Source organism: Microcaecilia unicolor, chromosome 7 (genome assembly GCF_901765095.1).
Source record: "Microcaecilia unicolor chromosome 7, aMicUni1.1, whole genome shotgun sequence".
NCBI classification, from domain to species: Eukaryota; Metazoa; Chordata; class Amphibia; order Gymnophiona; family Siphonopidae; genus Microcaecilia; species Microcaecilia unicolor.
Window position 1 is genome coordinate 280,058,887 of NC_044037.1, and position 25,204 is coordinate 280,084,090.

Genomic DNA, 25,204 nt, shown 5'->3' on the forward strand with positions numbered 1-25,204 from the left:
CTGCCTGCAGCACTGCTTTCACGGAGGTAAGAGTGCGATTTCAATGGAGGGGGCCCGGCCCAGTGGCGGACGGAGGGGGGGGGAGTGGTGGCGGCGACCTCGGGGAGTGTGGAGGGGGGAGCGGCGGTGGCGATCTTGGAGGGGAGCGGTGGCAATATCGGGGGGATGGAGGGGGAGCGGCGGCGGTGACCTCGGGGGGGGGGGGGGCGGCGAGGGCAGGGCCCCGGGGGCGGCCTTGCCCTGGGCTCGGCCCAGTCTCTCGGCGGCCCTGCTCCACACCACTTGTGCTTTTTTTTTTTAGCACAGGTCCCATTTTATGCAATTAAACCTAGTTACTAATAATTAGGGTTAACAGTACATGTCTTAACCGTAGCCTACATTGATTACTACATCCCTACGTGTTAGGTGTTACCAATGCGCCACTCTGCATGTCTGTACTGTTGAACTTATGGACACTGCTCCTGCAATATCCCCAGCTCCAGGCAGCCCAAGGAACAGAGTTCTGACCCAGATCCACCACATGACAGAGCACTACCACCGAGTCATCAGTCTGGTCTATGAACAGATGATTTACTTTCTATTGTAAAGTGACAGTATGCCATGTATGCGCTGGCATCATCTGCAGATCCAAAATGCTGTTTTCGTATATGCACGCTCATTTAAAGAATTACAAAACATTTGCAAAAGATGCCCTTCCTAATGAGGAAAAACACTCTCTCAAGGTGTCCTCTTGCATCATTAATATTTATGGCTCTGACTGAATATAAAAAAAATTGTTGTTTTTCTGGGAGGTCAAAGGAATTAAGTACATAAGTAATGCCATACTGGGAAAAGACCAAGGGTCCATCGAGCCCAGCATCCTGTCCACGACAGCGGCCAATCCAGGCCAAGGGCACCTGGCAAGCTTCCCAAACGTACAAACATTCTATACATGTTATTCCTGGGATTTTGGATTTTTCCAAGTCCGTTTAGTAGCGGTTTATGGACTTGTCCTTTAGGAAACCGTCCAACCCCTTTTTAAACTCTGCTAAGCTAACCGCCTTCACCACTTTCTCCGGCAACGAATTCCAGAGTTTAATTACACGTTGGGTGAAGAAAACATTTCTCCGATTTGTTTTAAATTTACTACACTGTAGTTTCATCGCATGCCCCCTAGTCCTAGTATTTTTGGAAAGCGTGAACAGACGCTTCACATCCACCCGTTCCACTCCACTCATTTTATACACCTCTATCATGTCTTCCCTCAGCCGTCTCTTCTCCAAGCTGTATAGCCCTAGCCTCCTTAGTCTTTCTTCATAGGGAAGCCGTCCCATCCCCGCTATCATTTTAGTCGCCCTTCGCTGAATTCATGGCATCACAGTCATTCTCAAAAGCAAGATTACACAAATATAAAATACCTGGTTTACAAAATAAAACAGAAAACCTGCTCTCACATATAACTCGATGTTTGCCATGTGCATGGAAAAAAACCCCATAAATAGCCTGTTACAATATCAAACCCCCCCCTCTGCTTCTAATTTCATATAACTGTTAACAAGGATTCTGTCTCCTGCTGCATAATTAGTGCACTCTTTGCTGAAGTACGTTTGCTGCTGATTATTGCCCACCAACTCCCATATCATTAATTCTGACTTTGTCCTTTTGCTGGCTGGTCATCAAAGCTCCCCTTCCACTCCACTCCTCCTTCCCAGGGAAGAGTTCCTGGAGTTCCCTGCTAGTTACTTCCTTCCCTGTACTAGACAACAAAGCCCTGTAAACCCAGAGCAAGTGGACTTCTTTTCAGTAAATGTCAGACTCCGCACTTGCACAGCCCTGGATTGGAACCACCAGAAAAGTTGAGTATTTGATGCTGGAAATGACTGAGATGGAGGCAAAATGCTGGGGACAAATACCGTATTTTTCGGACTATAAGACGCACCGGACCATAAGACGCACCTAGGTTTTAGAGGAGGGAAATAGGAAAAAAATTTTTTTTCCTTTTTCCCTCCTCTAAAACCTAGGTGCTCCGGTGCGTCTTGTCTGAGTTCGGGATCGCCCTCCCCTACTCACGTCAGCGATATTCCCTGGTGGTCTAGTGACGTCGGGGCAGGAAAGAGCCCCCTCTTTCCTGCCCAGCGCGCTGCTCTCCGTCCTCCTCCGTCCTCCTGTATGCTGCCTGACGGTCTCGGCAATATTCAAAATGGCCGCCGAGAGTCTCGGCGGCCATTTTGAATCTCGCCGAGACCGTCAGGCAGCATACAGGAGGACGGAGAGCAGCGCGCTGGGCAGGAAAGAGGGGGCTCTTTCCTGCCCCGACGTCACTAGACTACCAGGGAACATCGCTGATGTGAGTAGGGGAGGGCGATCCCGAACTCGGGGGGAGGGCGATCCTGAATCGCTACCTTTGGACTATAAGACGCACCCCCCATTTTCCTCCCAAATTTTGAGGGGAAAAAAGTGCGTCTTATAGTCCGAAAAATACGGTACACAGTGTTCTATAGTAACTAAGTAAATATAACTAGTTACTGTACTTAAGTAAAGGTTTTGTCACTTTTACTTGTAAAGAAGTGCAGGAAGTATTTGTTAGTTTTACTTTTACCGAAGTAATAATTTTACCCAATTTTTACTACTTTTACGCAGCTACATCTGATGCTTGTAGTCAGGGGCGTAGCCAGATACCCAATTTCGGGTGGGCCTGGGCCCAAGATGGGTGGGCAGAAGAACTCTGCCTTGTCCCCCAAGTGATTTGGTCTCTTCCTCTCTCGCCTGCATGCCATGTGGTCTCTCAAACATCCCCCCTCCCCCAAATACCTACTAGAAGTACAGCGCTGTGTACGTCTAGTAGCGCTTTAGAAATGATAAGTAGTAAATCGCAGATTTTCACCAGCATCGAGCAGCAACTAATATACACTGCTCATGTTGGCCCCACAGCCTTCCCTCTGATGCAACTTCCTGTTTCCAAATAGGCGGGACTACATCAGAGGGAAGGATGTGGGGCCGGTGAAACCAGTATGTATCAGTCGCTGCAGGCGAAGATCTGCTATTTACAAGGTATGCAGGAGGGACAGTTGTTGGGAGTTTTTGGCTGATGGGGCTTGGGGATCTCTGCCAGCCACATCATAGGTGTGCTGCTACTGGGTGGGCCTGAGCCCAAAGTGGGTGGGCCTGGGCCCATCCGGGCCCACCCTTGGCTACGCCACTGCTTGCAGTTAAAAGTAAAAAGGAAAAGCCGAAGCAAGACGTAAATGATGATTCCTTGGTAAACCAAATAAAACAGCAAAACCTAGAACAGGATTTTGGTACTGCAAACCTTGTCACGCAAACAGTGGATTATCTCATATTAAATTTTGCTGTTCAGTGAGTATAGCCTATGAGAACAGTGGAGCTCCATGTGTTTGTTGAATTCAGTGGTGTGCTGGAGCCGGCTCGCACCGACTCGCAAGAGCCAGTTGTTAATTTTTGTGACATTTTGTGAGTCAGTTGTTGAGACAGGGCGAGCCAGTTTGCCTCTCCTCCCCCCCCCCCCCCCCCCCCCGAGCTGCAGGGTCCCAGCACATACCTGAAGGCAGCCGCGCTGGTGGTCTAGTGGATTCTTCGGGGCAGGAAAGATTCCCAGTCTTTCCTGCCCGCTGCCGCATTGCTCTTTAAAAATGGCTGCTGAGACTTCCAGTGGCAGCCTCGCGAGACTTCCACTGGAGTCTTGCGAGGCCGCCCTTGTAAGCGAGCAGGAAAGACTGGGGATTATTCCTGCCCCGAAGAATCCACTAGACCACCAGAGTGGCAGCCTTCAGGTATGTGCTGGGACCCTGCGGCTCGGGGGAGCGGGGAGGAGGGCTGAAATAGGGGGGTGGGGTGGGGTGAGGAACATGGGGAGCATACAGGGAAAAAAAAAGGTTGTATTTTCAAACATGGTGGTACACAGAGGAAGTATAATAAGGGAATAACTTTTCATAGGTAGAGTAGTAATTTCTTATAAATCGTAATTGGTGTGTCATTTGGAGGGGCTGGTTATAGGGATACCCTAAACCTGTTATATTGGTGCAGAGGTTTTTTTTTTCTCCTGGTAAAGGGCTTCTAAAACAGGCATCATGTTATGAGAATCAGGTGCTCAACATTCAGAGTTTCTATCTATTTATTTACTTATTTATGGCATTTTATCCCACATTAAATATGAATTAGATTGGAACCTGGGAGCATTTAAAATCTTTTTTTTCCTGGAGAGAGTAATGCATTGCCCCCCCCCCCCCCCCCCTAGCCAGCTCTGCAATTTGGGGGGGGGTGCAGAGGTGGACTGGGGCCCCCAGTCCACCTCTGCGCCCCCCCCCCCCCCCCCACCAAATTGCAGGGCTGGCTATACCCAGGAAGAGAGCCTGTTGTTAAAAATTTACCAGCACACCATTGCTTATAGCATTCTATGAGTTATTCTCTGGATTCTATATTGTCACCAGGGAGAGCGCTCCCGGTACAATCAAGAAACAAATGTCCACCCGCAACTTCAGTCTTAAGGCTTTTTTTTATTCCATGCAGGTTTCTAATAGACCTGACACACGGTTCCAACAGCAGCATTCACCTTCAATCTTAAACACATGTAAGCCACCTGAAAGTGTGTGGCCAATAGTCCCCTTTAAGCAGTAGGCTGCCAGCACCTACCAGGATTCAATACAGGCTCACAGTCAGCTTCAGTCTGGGCTCTTTATCCAGTGCACGGTAAACAGTAGTTCAATTCCCAAGACAAACAGTTCATTCAGTCCATCATCCCAGTTAAATCACAAAGCAGCCTTTACCTTCAGGAGGTTTCAATACTTTAGGGACTTCTCACACCCAAGGGATTGTCCCTGCTAACTCCTTCTCTCTCACTTCTTCTCTCCTCCTGAACTGAACTCTTCTGGGACTCCTTCCCACCTGCCTAATCAATCCCTGGCTTCTGCTCTCACAACCAATCATTCTCCTTCCACTAGCTTCCCCCATACCCATACCAGCTGAGTTAAGCATTAGACTAATGATGAGCTCCTGCACACAGGGTTTCCTATCTCTCTTTCCCCCTAGTGGCCGCCACTCTACACATCCTGCCAGCTTACACCCATGTCTTCCCTGCAATGCCTTCTGGGACTTGTATTTCAAACTGAAACTGCCTTAACCCAACTATCCTGGATGTGACTATCACATTATATGGTGCCAAAAATTGCACTGCTGAGATGTGTGCGCAAATTAATTGGTTAACGAGCTCTTAACGCTTAACTATTAACTGGTTGCTAACAAACAATTATTGATATTAATTGGCACTTATTAAAATTTGCATGCACATCTGGTTGCATGCTAGTCTATAAGGCAGGGTGCCTAACTCCCATAGGGCATATCCCAAAAGAGGGCATGGCCATGGGAGGGGGAGGGGCATGAGCATTCCGAAACGTTGCTGCTATAGGATCAGTTTTTCCCATCCTCCTTCTTTACTGTTCCCTGCAATATATCCCTTGTACTTTTCCTTCCATCCCTCCACCTTTATTTTCCTCTACCTATCTTGAAGCTTGTGAATGAATGTGAATGCTTTCCTGTCCAATTATTGTAGTTCTTTTTTTTTTCCTAATGGTGTTTTTATTGTTCACCGCTTAGATTTACCTGTTTAAAGCGGTATATCAAATGTATCATAATAAATAAATAAATAAATACCCCCCCTCCCTCTGCAGTGTACCGCCATGTTCGCGGGCAGCAGCAATGCACATCTGCTGGCAGCGCTGGTCTCTGCAGGCTTCCCTCTGCCACGTCCTGCCACAGGAAACAGGAAGTGATGTCAGCGAGGGCATGACGTGGCAGAGGGAAGCCTACAGAGACCAGCGCTGCCAGTGGATGTGCGTTGCTGCTGCCACTCACAGACGTGGTGAGGTAGGGAGTTGCCGGGCTGCGGACAGATCTGTGGAAGGAAGAGAGGAAGCAAGGGGGGGCCACGTGGCCAACCCGGAAGTGTGTTAGGGGAATGGACAGGGTGGGCCTGAGCTAAGAATGGGTGGGCCTGGGCCCACCTATGCCTACCTGTAGCTATGCCACTGATGCAGTGTTAATAGTGCACAGTGTTGCATGTGCATCACCAAATGAAAACCTAAGTGTGTCTTGCACAACTGTTTGTGAAGAGGAACGCAGGGGCTGGGGTTGCCACCATTCCATGTCATAAGGAACAGATTAATCCAGGCACTGACTTGTAGTTCTGATTTTCTTGAGAAACTCAAAATGGGACAATTGAAACTACATGTCCATGTAGATGACAGGGTAAAACCTGGACTGGATTATTCTGTTCCTTAAATGGCTTTGGAAATTACTTTCCCACATGTGCAAGAAGTGACAAATGTCTCTGCTTTATCTTCCCTTGAGTCAGATTCTAATATTTGCTAAATGATACATTTGGCTATTTTGAAGAGGGAGGGAATTATGAGATGGGGGTTGTACTAGGAATTTTCTACCTCCACTCCCAAGTTTTCTCTTGTAAGACCTGCAAACACAGGCTGTCCGAGAGTGTGAAGCACTGCTGAACTGGCACCATTCTGACAGTGACAGATGAGCTGACAGGAAGTGCTCCCCCTGCTGTTGAGGAGGACACCTGAACGATCTGGGTGGCTTTGTTGTGCAGGGATTGGGAAGGGGTTCCAGGCAAGCTCTGTCAGGGGGAGTATCAAAGAGGCTAGTGTACTGATCTTATTGTGCAAGACTGGGGTACTAGCTTTGTCCACCATCCATCCAGTACACTATAAACTTTAGCAGTTATCTTACATCCCAGTAGGGCTAACAGCACACAGTTATTAAAACATGTCTTTTGCATTCTGATCATAGATCTTAGCGGTGCATCCTAAACTGATCATTTTCCTGACTTTGTACATTAGCAATTCCAGTGAGCGACAAACCTGCTCTGCCTTCTGGTGGAACACAGCAGACATCGCCAAGATCGTGCTACGCTCATCTAACGCCGCGGCAAAGCTCTTCCACTCCTGATCCAGCTGAGTTGAGATCTGTTTGATTTGCTGAGATGCGTAATGGCCAGCCTCCGAAAGCCTGGACGCGACTGACATGATCCGGTTAATGTTGACGTAGGCATTCTGACAGACAAGAGAAAGAAGTTAAAACACGTCATCATCTTTAAGAATGCAGCAATAAAAAAGTGAAAGTTAATAACCAACAAAATATTCAAGAGCTGGTCTAAAAATAAACCACACAGGAAATGTTTTTATCAGATATTATTAATAAAATGTTTTCTTAAGAAACTTCTCTGTAATATTGGTCTAATATTTTATGACTGATTCATAGTATTACTCAGCTTACATACTCTCTAAAGATGGAATATTGTCTTTTGCATGTGAAGCCAGGGGGATGCAACCATCTATACATCATTTGATCACTTTTGTTTTGATGGCTAGTAAAATACTGTTAGCTGAGGCCGGGAATCAAACTGCACAGCCAAGACTTGCAGTAGTTGTGCAGAGATTGGACTCTTTACATCTGATGTCTAAATTGACAGCTATGCGAACTGGACAGTTGGTATTTTATCTTAAAGTGTGGGACAGTTATGTGAAGTGGTCTTCCTGTCCGGACTCCTCTCTCCTTCTGGCATGAGAGGGACAGGGAGAATGGGTAGGGAGGGGAAAGGGTTGGGGGTTGGGAAGGGGTTCTTAGCAGAGTAGTTGGGATGACTGATAGGTAGTTCATGCTGTTAGTACGATACTTCGTATACAGTTGACGATATGTTTAATGGGCATTATGATATGCTGTATTAAGCTGTATTTTTTCAATAAAAGCTATTAAAAAAAAACCCTTCTCTGTTATTAAAAGTGCACATCATAAAACCAAGTTCCAGGAAATTCTCTTTTTAATGAAATGAAGAAAAAAAACCCTTAAATTATTCTCCCAGTTTTGCTTGGTGTTTTATTCACCACCATTTCTTTTTTGAAACTTAATTTATGAATGGAAAAAAATACGATAATTTCAAATGGGGAACCTCAGTGGAGTGGAGGAGTAGCCTAATGCTTACAGTACTGGGGAGGCAATCAGGAGATCCGCATTCAAATCCTGCTGCTGCTCCTTGTGGCCCTAGCTAAGGGGCCCTTTTACCAAGCTGCGATAAAAACGGCCCTGCGCTAGCGGTGGTGGTCATTTTGGCCATGCGCCAGGGCCCCTCTTACCACAGCGGGTAAAAAGCCCCCCCCCCCCCCCAAAAAAAATGGCCATGTGGTAAGTTAGCACTAAGTAATGCCACACTGGGAAAAGACCAAAGGTCCATCGAGCCCAGCATCCTGTCCACGACAGCGGCCAATCCAGGCCAAGGGCACCTGGCAAGCTTCCCAAACGTACAAACATTCTATACATGTTATTCCTGGAATTGTGGATTTTTCCCAAGTCCATTTAGTAGCGGTTTATGGACTTGTCCTTTAGGAAACCGTCTAACCCCTTTTTAAACTCTGTCAAGCTAACCACCTTCACCACGTTCTCCGGCAATGAATTCCAGAGTTTAATTATGCGTTGGGTGAAGAAAAATTTTCTCCGATTTGCTTTAAATTTTTTTGCCAAAAATGGACGTGCAGCAAAATCAATTTTGCCGCGTGTCCATTTCGGGTGTTTGACCTTACCGCCAGCCATAGACCTAGCGGTAAGGAATCTGCACGGTAATGACCTCCGCGTGTCCGCTACGCACGTCCAAAAATATTTTCAGACGTGTGTAGCGGACACGCGCCAAAAATGAAATTATCGCAAAAGGCACATGGTAGTCGGGCGGTAAGTCAGTTTTGGCGTGCGTAGAGCCTACCGTGGCTTAGTAAAAGGGACCCTCAGTGATTTAAACATCCACAGTTATCCAAATAAGTAGTCTACACTTTAAAAAATTAATTATGCAGTTAATACGAGAACCATAAGCATTTTTTCACTTTTCATTCCACACTGTAGCTCTGAGCTGCTACTCTGTACAATAGCACAACATCATTGCATTTCATTTAGTGTCATAAACAGGTAAAAATCCTCTTTCTACCACAACACAAGACAAACTGAAGACCGTAAAAATATGTCACGCATTTATTTCTGGATTTCAACGTTATCTGAGTTTTAGTAAAATCATAATGATAAATGGAAAAAAAAAGACAGCCAATATTTCTGGCTCCTGTTGGTGTACACTCGTATCTCCAGAGGGCTTTCTTTGCCCCCTCTTTTAAATATTAAGGAAAAGCTGCATGCTTAATAGGAAACAGCAGATGTTCCCACATACCGATTTTCTAGCCAGGAAAACCGTATACCATATATTTTCATTAGAAATAGAATATTCCAGTACATACAGTACTAAAACAGTTTTAAGTACATCTTCCAAGCAAACTGCAGAACATCACAGCATGGAACAGAGGACTTGTTAAAGAGCACTGAGATTTTTCGAGTGCAACTAAGGTGTTGTTGTTAATCTCAGCATCCCAGGAGGAAGTCTGTAGAATTTAGCATTCATAAAAACAGTAGTGACCGGCTTTTGGAAGACTGGGTCCTTTAACAGAGCAGTTACTGGTCCCTTGGAGAAACTGGTTTTGGAAACTATTTCATCCAAATGTCTTCTGGCAAGACTCTTCACATGGGGTGGAGCGAAACCATTCAGCATGGGTAGATAATGCTAGTACAGATAAGACAAGCAATCTTAAGAACAGACCCCTACCAGAAAGTGAAATCCAAACCCTTGTCAATGCCGTTGTTCACATTTTGTCCAAGCAAAAAACAAAGAGAAGGTTCAAAGCACAGAACAAAAGTTCAAACAGCATAAAAGTACCAGGAGCCATCACAAGCTGGGCAAAGCCTTTAACGCATCACGTTCAAACTTTGCACCCTAGTCCATAAAATCATCCATGGTGACGCCCCAGCCTACATGTCAGACCTAATAGAACTATCACCCAGGAACACAAAACAATCTTCTCGCACATTCCTTAATCTTCATCCTCCCAAGTGTAAGGGTCGGAAATACAAATCAATGCATGCATCTACCTTCTCCTATACTAGCACGCAGCTCTGGAATGCGCTGCCACGTAACTTGAAAACGGTCTATGAATTGACCAATTTCCGCAAACTATCGAAAACCTATCTCTTCGACAAGATATATCACAAAGATCAACATGTGTAACTGTATAATCTTTAAAACTTCCAGAACTGTCTTATAATGTCTTTTGCTTTAACACCGTCATGTATTTCACCACCATGTAACACAAAACCCTCTGTAAACCAAATGTATATTCACTTCTACTTCCAGTATCCATGATGAATTGTAAGCCACATTGAGCCTGCAAAGAGGTGGGATAATGTGGGATACAAATGCTATAAATAATAAAATAATAATAATAATGGTACATCATATATCATTGACCCAACACTGGCGTGTTTCACCACAAAGCGTCTGCGTCAGGGGTTGTTTGCTCTTAATTGTCTAAGATCAAGAGAACAGCTGAAAGCTGAGTTCACATCAAACATGACTAAGTTCCTTCGTGTTTTACATCTGAAGGTGCCGCACCCTCTGACATTTTGTACATGACTAACTTGCATGTTAGAAGCTTGATTTCAATTAAGCCGATATTGACTGGATAAATGTCACATCAGGACAGGCTAGAGAGGCAAGTTCCTATACGAAGTAAATGATGGCTTCATAGGGTACCTAGTTCAGGAACTGAGAAGAGGGGGAGCGATTTAAGGTCTAGTCCTAAGAGGGACACATGATTTAGTATGAGAGGTCAGTGCTCAGCATCAGGGTTCTTAAAAAGGGGGAACCCACTTATAGAATTGCCCCCTTACCGCCTGAAAGCTATTCTCCATTGTGGACATGAATGCAACAGGTTTGGCCAAAGGGAAACTTCCAAGTAGCCTGATGAATTTTTACGATGAACTACTTTGGTCTCCAAACGTTGTCCTTAACAGTTCAGGAATCACCATCAATAAAGAGAACAAGGCGTGTTCTTTTCTTCTGACGCAGTTTCAGTAAGCCACTGTAGTGACGCTGTTGAGAATCGCTCTTTTGGCGCAGTTTTGAAGGCCTGTGTCGACTCTTACAATAAAGATTCACGTGCTGTCCCAGTTCTGGATGCCCTTAGAGGCCCTTTTACAAAGGCGCACCGAAAAATGGCCTGCGGTAGTGTAGACGCGTGTTGTAGGAGCACGCAGAATCATTTTTAATCTACGACATCAATCATGATCTTTAATGTTATACCACTTGTACCTCTCACTCCGGAAATGGCGATCGCCATGACGGAACAATGTAAGCCACATTGAGCCTGCAAATAGGTGGGAAAATGTGGGATAGAAATGCAACAAATAAATAAATAAATAAATACAATTTTTCAGCACACCTGTAAAAAATGCCTTTTTAAAATTTTTGCCAAAAATGAACGTGCAGCAAAATGAAAATTGCCACATGTCCATTTTGGGTCTGAGACCTTACCACCAGCCATTGACCTAGCGGTAAAGTCCCACATGGTAACCAGGTGGTAATGACCTATGTACGTCAAATGCCACTTGGTGCGTGCCCAATACGCGCATCCAAAAATAAAAATTATTTTTCAGACGTGCGTATTGCACATGCACCAAAAATGAAATTACCGCAAGAGCCACGTGATAGCCGGGCAGTAACTCCATTTTGGCACGCGTTGGGTGAGTGTAGACGCTTACGCGGCTCAGTAAAAGGGTCCCATAATGCGTTTTTTCTGATGATTTGTATTGTGTGTTTTTGGTTTCTCTCTCTTTCTTTGATTGACTTTCCTTCTGAATCAACAGGACATTATCTGAAGAAAAAAAAGTCATCCCAGTGCTCCTCTCAGAATCTGCAGAACATCTGCAAACTGTACCCCAAACAAATCCCAAAAGATGCCATACTTCAACTGTGAAGTACTAAATTCCCTGAGACGTAGCCCAAGTCTTGCTTCCCATGATAGCCTAAGAAATAGAACCAGCTGTATCCTGCCTCGTGGAATTTCTGTAATTTATTTTCAATCTGATAAACAAATTAAAAAAAAAAAAAAAAACAACCCAGGAAAGACATACAGAGGCATATTTTCAAAGCACTTTGGGAGGCTAAGTGCTTTGAAAATGAGCTATATAGTATATGTAACAAAAAAATATAAGCAGTCTTAACATAGATACATGAAACTGCCTACATGAGGGTTGAATGAAAAGTAATGCCTCTGCTTCCATATTTTGTTAAAATGAAGATACTGTAATGAATAAACAGCAAAAGCAATGCTTGAAACTTGACCTTTTATTATGGTTCTTAACTTGCTCTGCCCTAGATCCAATCCACCTTAGCCTCACCCCATCTTAGCCTCCCCAAACACTTATGAATGAGAACCACAGAAAGCAGAACAAATCCATTTTTGGACTCTACTAATCCAATGGCCAGGCTCCACATTCTCAATATCTGATTTGTGTTTTGAAGTGAAAATATCTAAGAATGCAACACAAATTATTCAAATACCAAAATGTATGATCTCTGCGCCTTTTTAACGGTATACCAGGTAAACAGCAGTGTCCACAACCAACACTCTTTTACTTACTGCTTTACCAATGTAAACGTTGAGAGATTACGGAGGCTGTTTGATTTGGTGATAACAGTGATGGCAGGATGGATTTAATGTGTGTTTATTGTTTGGGCCTATGATTTCTGTTTTTACTGTGACATTTTATTTTAAATTTGTAATTAATTCTGATGATTTTATGTATGTTTACTTTGAAAACCTGCTTTGTGTTAAGTAGTATATAAATATATAAAAAAATAAATAATGTTCTTATTTCAAACCAACATAGCATTCAGATTGGGGATTGCCAAATTTAGGGGCCCTTTTACTAAGCAGCGTAAGCGTCTACTTGCGCCCAACTCATGCCAAAATGGAGTTACCGCACGGCTACCGCGTGGCTCTTGCGATAATTTCATTTTTGTCATGCATCTGATACGCGTGTCCGAAAAATAATATTTATTTTTGGATGCATATATCGGACGCGCGACAAGTGGCATTTGGCACGCATAGGTCATTACTGCCCAGTTACCGTGTGAGACTTTACTGCTAGATCAACGGCTGGCAGTAAGGTCTCAGACCTAAAATGGACACGTGGCAATTTTGATTTTGCCGCACGTCCGTTTTCGGAAAAATTTTTTTAAAAGACATTTTTTACAGGTGCACTAAAAAGAGATTCTACGCGTGCCCAAAACCCACATCTACTCAACTGCAGGCCATTTTTCAGTGCGCCTTTGTAAAAGGACCCCTTAGGGCCCTGTTTACTAAGCAGTGTTATAGGCGCGTTAACATTTTTAACACGCGCTAACCATGCACGTGCCTACAATATCCCTATAGGCGCCTACATGGTTAGTGTGTGCGCTAAGTGTAGGCGCGCTAAAAACACTAATGCACCTTAATAAACAGGGCCCTTGGTTTTCAAGGGGCACAGTCTGGTCAGCTTTCCAGGATTTCCACAATGAATGCGCATGAAATCTATGTGCATGCACTGCCTCATATCAATTACAAAAATCCTTTACATCCAACTGGGTTGCGACTCTCGAGGACTATGTTTGATTATGGACAGGCAGACAAGCAGAACTTCAAACTCTGAACAACATACAGTGAAACCTCGGTTTTCGTTCACGTCGGTTTTCGTTGGTTTCGGATTTCGTTGATTTTTTCGACTAGAAATTTGTCTCGGTTTTCATAGAAAAAGAAGGACGTCCATCTCCCAATTTGTATCGGAAGATGGACGTCCTTCTCCCGATTTTGGGCGTCCTCGTTAATTGCCTGGTTTTCATTGGTTTTGGATTTCGCCGATTGTTTTCGGACGGATTATCGACGAAAACCGAGGTTTCACTGTATTAGTGCAGGATGCTCAGTTTACACTCGCTTTTCTCTCATCTAACCCATCTGTCTCCAGAGCCTTCCTACCTCTAAGCTGGAAGTTGTCCCCCACCACCACAAGGAAGAATCCATATTTACAGCAGGTCTCCGTCGCAACTTACCATGGAATTCATTGCAAAGTGATTATGCTGGGTTTGCAAGTCCAACGCATGTTGGTAACGCACTCCGATCTCTGTGTGGCTCTGTAGGAATAACTCCTTGTTATGACTGATCCAGTCAAACATCTACAAGAGATTGGAAAGAAAATTAAATGGGAAACATTCTTAGTCTGTAATAGTGCTCTTCAAAATTTCAAACAGTTGAGAAATGGGGAAAAGGGATTTAGGATGCTTTTGAAACTGTCAGCCAGAATGGTGACACGCAAACGCTCATTGCATGTCTGTAGCTAATTGTTCAGTCAAGAGGTTGATTGCCAATGGACTGACTGCTCCTGAACTCTGGGCGTCTTTTACTAAGGCGCGCTCACGTTTTTAGCGCGTGATAAAACTGTGGGCGTGCTAAACATTAGAGACGCCCATAGGAATGCATTGGCGTCTCTAACGTTTAGCGCGCCCACAATTTTAGCGCGCGCCAAAAACGTGAGCGCGCCTTAGTAAAAGACCCTCTCTGTGAAGTACATAAGCATAAGTACATAAGCACCACCATACTGGGAAAGACCAAGGGTCCATCAAGTCCAGCATCCTATCTCCGACAACAGCCAATCCAGGCTTCAAGAACCTGGCAAACCTCCCCCCCCCCCACCCCCTACCCCCAAAATTAATAATGTTCAATGGACTTTTCCCTTTCATTTTGCCGCACGTCTGTTTTCGCCAAACCCCCTTTAAATTCCGTAAGGCCAGCTGCTGTCACTACATTCTCCGGCAACGAGTTCCAGAGTTCAACTACATGCTGAGTAAAGAAAAACGTTCTCCTATTTGTTTTAAATCTCCCATATTCTAGCTTCATCTTGCGTCCCCTGGTTCTGTTGTTGCTTGAAAGTGTAAACAAACGCTTCACATCTGTCCGCTCTACTCCACTCATTATCTTGTAGACTTCTATCATATCACCCCTCAGCCGCCTTTTCTCCAAGCTGAAGAGCCCTAACCTTCTCAGCCTTTCCTCATAGGGAAGTCGTTCCATTTCCTTTATCATTTCCTTCGCCCTTCTCTGTACCTTTTCTAATTCCTTTATATCTTTTTTGAGATGCGGCGGTGATATTGCAGGTAGCACATTCTCTCGGACTCCTTTTTCTTGCTTTTATAATTTTGTTTATAGTATTTAATTTTCTGGCTAAAATTCACTATGCTCTTTCCTAGTTTTAACTTAACTAGAGTTCCTTTCTGTCTTTTTTATACTGATTTTATGTAAACTGCTTTGACTTTTTTTTTTTAATAAAGGTGGTATATCAAGCTTTGAAATAAACATAAACAAAAACTACATCATGAGATGTTGGGCCACCAACAGGCTCATTTTCAAAAGAGAAGGAAGTCCACCTTTCGACATAAATCGGAAGATGGGCGTCCTTCTCCCAGAGACGTCCAAATCGGTATAATCAAAACCCGATTTTGGACGTCTCCAACTGCACTCCGTCGCAAGGACGTCCAAATTTCAAGGGGGCGTGTTGGAGGTGTAGCGAAGGCGGGACTTGGGCATGCCAAACATTTGGACGTCTTTGAGCCATAATCGAAAAAAGCAGGAATGTCCTAAAGTAAATCTGCCGACGTTTTCACCCGAAAATATTTTTTTTTACGAATAAGGCACAAAAAGGTGCCTGAAATGACCAGATGACCACTGGAGGGAATCGGGGATGACCTCTCGTTACTCCTCCAGTGGTCACTAACCCCCTCCCACCCTCAAAAAACATCTTTAAAAATATTTTGTGCCAGCCTCTATGCCAGCCTCAGATGTCATACTCAGGTTCATGACAGCGCATGCAGGTCCCTGGAGCAATTTTAGTGGGTGCAGTGCACTTCAGACAGGCGAACCCAGGCCCATACCCCCCCTACCTGTTACATTTGTGGAGGAAACAGCGAGCCCTCCAAAACTCACCAGAAACCCTCTGTACTCACATATAGGTGCCCCCCTTCACCCATAAGGGCTATGGTAGTGGTGTACAGTTGTAGGTAGTGAGTTTTGGGTGGCTCGGCACACAAGGTAAGGGAGCTATGTTCCTGGGAGCATTTTATGAAGTCCACTGCAGTCCCCCTAGGGTGCCCGGTTGGTGTCCTGGCATGTCAGGGGGACCAGTGCACTAGAAATGCTGGCTCCTCCCACGTCCAAATGGCTTGCATTTGGACGTTTTTGACTTGAACGTCTTTGGTTTCGAAAATCGCCGAAAGTCAAAGACGTCCAAATCCAAGGGCGTCCTTGGATTTGGACGTCCAAATTTAAGGACGTCCTTGGATTTGGACGTCCAAATTTAAGGACGTCCTTGGATTTGGACGTCTCTGACGGTATGTTCGAAACAAAAGATGGACGTCCATCTTTTTTCGAAAATACAGTTTTCCCCGCCCCCGGATTTCGACGTTTTGCAAAGACGTCCAAATCACAACTTGAACGTTTCTTTTGAAAATGCCCCTCCATATGTCCAAAACAACAAAGACAAGATATACAGAACAGCCCCCATAAGTAGAGAACTCCTCAGATTACATAAGTACATAAGTATTGCCATACTGGGACAGACCGAAGGTCCTTCAATCCCAGCATCTTGTTTCCAACAGTGGCCAATCCAAGTTTACAAGTACCTGGGAAGATCCTAAAAAACTACAATACATTTTATGCTGCTTATCCTAGAAATAAGCAGTGGATTTTCCCCAAGTTCATTTTAATAATGGTCTATGGACGTTTCCTTTAACCTGTTTTAAATCCTGCTAAGCTAACTTCTTTTACTACAGTCTCTGTCAATGAATTCCAGAGTTTAATTACACATTGAGTAAAGAAATATTTTCTACACTTTGTAGCTTCATTGCAAGATGGAGAAGAGAAACAATAAAGGAGAAAGGGACTTGCATTCACCATGACAGCCTAAAAGAACTAAGGGGCAAAGAATGGAATTATCAGACAACTGTAAAACAAAAGGAAAATAATTGTCTTCAAAAAGTAAAGCCAATTTGTGCAACTCAATGTCACAGGATGTTGTAGAATCAAAGAGATTAACCAGAAAAAACAAAATTAGAGAAGTTTATGGATGAAAGGCCACTCAAAGGCTGCTAAACACAGTGGTCAGAAATGTGACCTCCAGGTTCAGGACATTCTTGAGCCATCACTGCTGGAATTGGGGAGGGTATGACAGGCAGTGGCCAACTCCACATAATGACTGTTTATTAGCCATTTCCTGCTAAGCATGAGTACTGCCACTTACCATATTAAAGCAAGACACTGAGCTCAAAGGACCTTCTGACCTGACCCATGACAGCAATTCCTTTGATCAAAAATTAATTAAGACTTCAGCCTCTTGTGCTGTGCCTCCATGACAGTGAGTGCAACCAACAGTAGCCATTGGTTATTATTGAGCAGAAAGCATAAACTTTACATAAGAACATAGGACAAGCCATACTGGGTCAGACCGATGGTCCATATAGCTCAGTATCCTGTTTCCAACAGTGGCCAAGCCAGGTCACAGTCCCTGGCAGAAACCTAAATAGTAGCAACATTCCAGAACCCCAAAGAGTAACAAGATTCCAGAATCCCAAAGAGTAGCAACATTCCATGCTACCAATCCCAGGGTAAGCAGTGGATCTAGCAGTCATAGTAACATAGTAACATAGTAGATGACGGCAGAAAAAGACCTGCAAGGTCCATCCAGTCTGCCCAACAAGATAACTCATATGTGCTAATTTTTGTGTATACCCTACTTTGATTTGTACCTGTGTTCTTCAGGGCACAGACCGTATAAGTCTGCCCAGCACTATCCCCGCCTCCCAACTACCAGCCCCGCCTCCCAACCACCAGCTCTGGCACAGACCGTATAAGTCAAAATCTGAATATTTCTGATTAATGAGGGCAAAATGCTATACTTGTACGAACAATGATAATTTTACAGTCATTGAAGTACAAAATTAAAACCTATGAAATATATTTTCTTACATTCTACAGGTCCGTACTAACTTGTCTCTTCCTGGAAGCCACAGATGGGACCGGTCAAGGGGATCTCCTTGCTCCACAGTCACTGTCTCTTCCCTTCTGATGCTTGGAAAAGGGGATCCTTTCCTCCCCCACCTATTTCACTGTCTGTCTTCTCCTGGGAACTAGGAAGAGGATGCTGCAGCCCTGCCCTCTCACTCCTGCCGCTGAAGGCTGAGTCTTCGTGAATCACATGTGAGAGAAGACTGAATGCAACAGCCAGTTTTACAAAGCCATTGTAAGAGATCTCTCTTTTTGTTCAATGAGGGGCCCTTTTACTAAGGTGCGCTGCAGTGGCGTAGCCACAGGTGGGCCTGGGTGGGCCGGGGCCCACCCACTTAGGGCTCAGGCCCACCCAACAGTAGCACATGTTTAGCGGTAGCTGGTGGGGATCCCAATCTCTGCCAGCTGATGGTAATGAAAACGCTACTCTCCATGATAATGGCACCTGCACATTCTCAGTTTTTAGCGCATGCTTGCGACAGACTGCCAAGGTGGAAAGAAGTGTTATCCCGCCAGCTGAGATATTTTGTTTTGGTGGTGAGGGAGAACACTTGGTGCCCACCCACTTCTTGCCTAGGCCCGCCCAAACTCTGTTGCTTGGCTACGCCCCTGGTGTGCTGAAAAATGGCCTGCACTGCTGTAGACGTGTGTATTGGACGCGCGCAGGTCCATTTTTCAGCATGCCTGCAAAACAGGCCTCTTTTTTTTTTTTGCAGAAAATGGACGTGCGTCAAAATAAAAATCAGTGCGCGTCCATTTTGGGCCCGAGACCTTACCGCCACCCATTGACTTAGCGGTAAGGTCTCACACGTTAACCGGGCGGTAATCGTCAGCGCGCACACACTGCTGATTACCACCAGGTTAGCGCCACACGGTAGAAAATAGAAATTATTTCCTGCCGTGCATTTTGGGTGTGCTTAGAAATTAGAAATGCCGCCCAGGGCACGTGGTAGCCAGGCGGTAGTTCTAATTCAACGCATGTTGTACGCTCGTAGGCACCTATGCTTCTTAGTAAAAGGGTCCCCTTATAGGACTGACCACCACAGGCTGAATTACGCCGAAATATTTAGTGGCAACACCTATCCAGGCACCAGCATTGAATAACCGGGTGTTTATTGGCTCCCAGAAGTTACCCGGGTACGGCCAATATTCAATGCAATACTCTCACAGCTAACCAGGCCTAGTAAGGGCTGCTTTTATACGGTCCAACATGCTCAATTAGCCATGATTGAATATTTACAGTGCCCGAATACCTTCCGGGTCTCTCCCGACTCTACCTCCTGGACCACCCTGGCACTAACTGGATAGTGTTGCAGTGGTGAATGGTAATATTCAACGGCATGATTGAATACAATCGGTTAGGACGGCCAGTGCGATTTAACCAGCCCAGCCTAGTTAAATCATTTTGAATATCTACCCTTTAATTTTCAGGGAAAAAAATGTGTGTTTTTTAAAAATCTTTCCAATGGCACTTTAACTTTTCTCGGTGGAACAACGGGCCTAAGAAAGCATACAGATACTCTAAATCTAATATAATAATTTGCTATGTGAACGTTCTAAAGTGTCTCACTGGGATCGTAACCACCTGCTGACATCACTGGCCAGCAGTAGAACCCTGCTTGCTTGACATCAGCAGGGGGTTACGATCCCAGTGAGAGACGCGCGTTGAAGAACAGCGGGAGCGGGCACAGACGTCCCTACGTGCAAGTCGCCCCCCTCCAAAATCGCCAACCCCCCTCTGCTACCTTACCCTCCCCCCTCTTACCGGGGTCCCAGCGGTAGCAGTGAAGAGCCTCGCGAGTCTACTGCCTTCCCTTCTCTTCGCTCTCAGCTCTGACTCTGGTCCCGCCCTTGCGGAAACAGGAAATGAGGGTGAGACCAGAGTCAGAGCTGAGAGCGAAGAGAAGGAAAGGCAGCAGACTCGCGAGGCTCTTCACTGCTGCTGCCGGGACCCCGGTAAGAGGGGGGGAGGGGAGGGTAGCAGAGGGGGGTTGGCAATTTTGGAGGGGGGTGACATGCATGTAGGGGGATGGGCAGGGCCAGTTTTGGGGAGGGGAGGGCTGCGGGTGGAGGCATTGCAAGGATGTGTCTGTGAGACAGAGAGGAGGGGGGACTTGAACTCGGGGAAGGGACAGAGGGAAGGAGAGAGAAGGAGGGCGGGCCTGGAAATCGGAAGGGAAGAAAGGGGGCCATGGGACTTGGAGGGGACAGAGGGAGAGAGCGAGAGAGGGAGAGAGAGAGGGATAACCTTGCTAGCACCCGTTTCATTTCATACCGAAACGGGCCTTTTTTACTAGTTAAGGAATATTTTTACATTGCTCAATAAAAGTAATACGAATCCAGTCTAAAAGAATTTGTATGGCATAATTTTGTGTGCTCTTAGGCACACGCGCTCCGGTTGGAAGGCACAGCTGAAGCACTAGTCATTCTATCCCATCTGGAATCCACGTTTAATTGATATATATATTCTGCTGCTCTCAAATGAAACAGGAGCAGCAATGATTTTCTCAGTGCTAAGCCAATTACAGTCCAGAACCCTTCCGCACATTTTACAAGCTATGTTTACAACCGCTCAGGCACACAACAAACTCTGTCCTGCCTGGGAAATACAATCCATCACAACTAGGCAGGTTGAGGATTTCAGTCTCTCTCCAGCATTTACCACTTTCATTCAAGAGTGCTCTATAATCCCAACTACAAGACAAGGCGATTTCTTTTTAAACCTTGCAAACAGCAGCCCTGTCTTACAGGGGGACCATTTCCAAAGCTACTTATGTGTGTAAATAGTGATTTGTGTCCTGCCTGAAAACTGCATTCCCCTCATGCAGCTAAAAGCATATGTATGGACTTGTCCTTTAGGAAACAGTCCAACCCCTTAAAAAGGGGTTGGCCGGTTTCCTAAAGGACAAGTCCATAGACCGCTACTAAATGGACTTGGGAAAAATCCACAATTTCGGGAATAACTTGTATAAAATGTTTGTACGTTTGGGTAGCTTGCCAGGTGCCCTTGACCTGGATTGGCCGCTGTCGGGGACAGGATGCTGGGCTCGATGGACCTTTGGTCTTTTCCCAGTATGGCATTACTTATGTACTTATGCTCTTCAATGAGAGTACCTTCAATTGCATTTCAAAGAGGCGTTCCCAAGGTGTTTTTAGGTTACAGGAGGAAAATAACACAGCTGGATTACATGTTCAAATCTATGCGTGCTATTTTCCAAAAAAAAAAAAAAAAAAGGCTTCCTTTCCTTAAGTAGGTTGTGAAAACTGTAAGGGGCCTTTTTACTAAGGTGTGCCAAAAAAATGGTATAGGTGTGTATATTGGACACATACAGATCCATTTTTCAGCACGCCTCCAAAAAGGCCTTTTTTGTGGCCAAAAATGGGCGTGCGGCAAAATTAAAACAAACGCACGTCTGTTTTGAGCCTGAGACCTTACTGTCACCCACTGACTTAGCGGTAAGGTCTCATGCATTAACCAGGTGGTAATTATCAGCGTGTGTACATTGCCAATTACCACCCAGTTGGCGCCACGCAGTAGAAAATAGAAAATATTTTCTGCTTCACATTTTGGACGTACGTCAGAAATAGAATTACCACCTGGGTCATGTGGTAGCTGGGTGAGTTCTAATTTGATGTGCGTTGGACGCGTGTAGGCGCCTAGGCGCCTTAGTAAAAGGGCCATTCACTCTGCCGCTCCCCAGTACCTCTCCAGTCTTGTCTCTCCCTACACCCCCCCTCGGGTACTCCATTCTGTGGATACATCTCTCTTATCTGTCCCCTTCTCCTCTACTGCTAATTCCAGACTCTGTTCCTTTTATCTTGCTGCACCTCACGCCTGGAATAGACTTCCTGAGCCTGTACATCTAGCCCCCTCTTTGGCCGTTTTCAAGTCCAAACGTAAAGTCCACCTCTTTACCACTGCTTTTGACTCCTAACCACTGCTCACTTGCTCTATCCTTTATCCTCACCTCTTTATTCCCCTACCCTTAATTGTTCTGTCTGTCTCATGTCTTATCTAGATTGTAAGCTCTTTGAGCAGGGACTGTCTTTTTGTGTATAGTGTGCAGCGCTGCGTATGCTTTGTAGTGCTATAGAAATGATAAGTAGTAGTAGTTTATAGCTGTTTTACATTGTTTAATTTGTAATTTTTCAGTTGCTGTTTTGTATTTCTTATCTTTCATTACTTTTTATTCTTTAAGTTTTTTAGGGCTACATTTTGATTAAAATTTGCAAATCACAATTAATGCGCAATTAATGGTATGTTATTTATTTAGTTGTGTTCCCACTGCAGCTTCTTGTCACTCTGGGCAATGCAGGGTTAAGTGACTTGCCCAGAGTCACAAGGGGCTGCAGTGGGAATAAAAATAAATAAATAAATAAATAAATAATATACCTTTAATCATGCAATTAATTACAATTAAAATTTTAATGAAAATGCAGCCCTAAAAAAAACCCCAAACGAACAAACAGGTGGAAAACATTTTAAGCAAAGCGTGCAAATCATGTCATTGATTTGAGAATTGATGTGAAGTCTGTGAGTAAAAAAAGAACCCAAGACATTGCCACCCAGATGAGGATAATTTGAAATTTGCAACCGCACTTGCAAAGTAGAGTCTGTACAGCAGGAGGCAGTATTAGTCAGAACTGAAGAAGGTTGAGCGGCATTGCAGGGATGGCCAGAGAGTAGAAGGCAGCATCTGAAGAGCTCAGAAGTAGGAGAAGGAGGTGGCATTTCTTGCAGGATACAGAGAATAGACTGTAGGTTCTATAAACTCTATGGAGAAGGGATGCTCTCTTATGTGTACGTGTAGAGTGCTGAGTACATCTAGCAGCAGTGGTAGCAGAATGAGATTGTGGCATTGAGCACTGGGCTAGAGAGGAAGCGACAGCATTTCAAATAGTGACGGGGAAAGAAGAGGGGCATTAAGCCCAATCATGGTCCCTGGAGCAGAAAGAGAATTCAGTCAGCTCAGGGCAAGGAGCACAGATGAAGACATTGGACCCAACTGGAACCCACAAAGGTGGCATTCAGCATAAGGTCTGGGGAGGAGGAAGTAGCACAGAGCCCAAACGAGCCTGGAAAAGGATACGGTGTCATTGGATCTGACTGGAGCAGGGGAAGCAAGATACAGAATTCAGCTGGAATGTGGCTAGGAGAGTAAGAGATGGCATTCAACCTGCAGCAAGAGAAGGCTGCCTTGGGAGGAGGAGGAGTTGGCATCCAGCCCAAGTGGAATGAGAGGAGACTGGCAGTAGACTGAGCTGGTCTGGACGAGAGATGGCAAGTGACAAATCAGCCCTCAGATGGAGACAACAGTGGCAGAAGCAGAGCTGGCACAGAAAATTCAGTGGCCCATGCAAGGCAACTGGAGGGAGAAGCAGAGACCTGGGGAGCACAGCAGGAGGAGGTGAGTGAGAAGGAAAAGAGACCAGAAAAGAGACTGGAAAGGGAGAAAGAAAAGGAACTGAAATAGGATAATGAGAAGAGGAAAGGAGAATAAGCTGGAGGAGGGAAGGAAAATGGGGATACGGTCGTGAGGTCGAAAAAGAAGCAAAAGGAATAGTGAAGAGACATGCAGAGTATAAGGTGAAAGAGAAATAATATCCACCAGAAGGCGGAGAACTCTAGACGCCCCACGGACAACAACAAGAAATGAAATAAAAGTGGGAGGACGACCAAGGATTCCAAAGACTGAAAGGATATATAATAATAAAGACACAACGTCGTGTTTCGGCCGTTAGGCCTGCATCAGGAGTCTTAATGCCGAATGCTTTTGAGAACTATTTGATGAAGGCAAATCCTCAACAAAGGGAGGTCTTTAGAAAGATCGTTGTGAAGGTGAGCGTGCTTCGTTGTCTCCTCTGACACAACGCTTGTATAGAATGCTGCAATAAGCAAAAGTATAAGGTGAAAAGCATTCAAACAGATCTAATTAACTCTCTTGAAAGGGGTTGCCTTAAGTATTTGAGGTTTTCTTATATTTGGACCAGAATAAGTACATAAGTATTGCCACACTGGGACAGACCAAAGGTCCATCAAGCCCAGCATCCTGTTTCCAACAGTAGCCAATCCAGGTCACAAATACCTTGCAAGATCCCAAAAAAGTTCAATAAATTTTATGCTGCTTATCCCAGAAATAAGCAGTGGATTTTCCCCAAGTCATTTAATAATGGTCTATGGACTTTCCTTTAGGAAGTCGTCCAAACCTTTTTTAAACCCCGCTAAGCTAACCGCCTTTACCACATTCTCTGGCAATGAATTCCAGAGTTTAATTACACATTGAGTGAAGAAACATTTTCTCCAATAAAATCTTAGTGTAAATCCATGCACGTAGATTTAGATGCAATGACCCATATTCTGTAATTACGCACATACATTTTGGAATGCCCATAAATATGCCCACAAACACACCCCTTTTAAGCTACGTACATTTATTTTGAACTGCACACTTTCTAATTTAGGTGCAGTTCTTTATAGAATATGCTTAGCAATTCCGTGCATAAATTGTAATTATTGCCAATTAGTGCTCGTTATTGCTTGTTAAGTGCTGTTAAAATGCTAATTACATTGTTGCGCTAATTAGGTTATATACGTATCTCCGCATGGAATCTAGGTGCCTTATATAGAATCCGGGGTATGAACTAATATTCAGTGGAGAAAAGCGGCTATCTCGCACTGAATATTTGAATTTTGCCGGTTAAATGTTATTTAACGAGCCAGGAGCCATTTCTGGCCACTTAAGTAACAATGAGGGGCATTTTCGATATGACATCTAAATCTGAATTTGGGTGTTTTACACAAAACGTACAAATTCAGAACAGGAAAGAAGGTTCATTTTCAACAAAAAAAGTCTATCTTTTTCTTTTGAAAATACTACATAAGTTCATAAGTAACGCTATACTGGGAAAAGACCAAAGGTCCATCAAGCCCAGCATCCTGTCCCTGACAGCGGCCAATCCAGGTCAAGGGCACCTGGCAAGCTACCCAAACGTACAAACATTTTATACATGTTATTCCCGAAATTGTGGATTTTTCCCAAGTCCATTTAGTAGCGGTCTATGGACTTGTCCTTTAGGAAATCGTCCAACCCCTTTTTAAACTCTGCCAAGCTAACCGCCTTCACCACATTCTCTGGCAACAAATTCCAGAGTTTAATTATGCGTTGAAAAACGATTTGTGATTTAGACGTTTTGTTTTTCAGTTCATTTTCAAACAAAAAAAACGTCCAAATGCAAAA

At 44.6% G+C, this 25,204-nt stretch overlaps 1 protein-coding gene across 1 annotated transcript in view; it reads right to left on the bottom strand.

Moving 5' to 3' along the window:
- Positions 1 to 25,204, bottom strand: part of KALRN (kalirin RhoGEF kinase) — a 1,371,746-nt gene that overhangs the window by 718,711 nt on the left and 627,831 nt on the right. Inside the window, exons 6-7 of the mRNA XM_030208706.1 lie at positions 13,964 to 14,086; positions 6,870 to 7,061 (exon numbers count right to left, since the gene is read on the bottom strand). Of these exons, the coding sequence (XP_030064566.1) occupies positions 6,870 to 7,061; positions 13,964 to 14,086 (315 nt within the window). The remainder of the gene's footprint in view (positions 1 to 6,869; positions 7,062 to 13,963; positions 14,087 to 25,204) is intronic.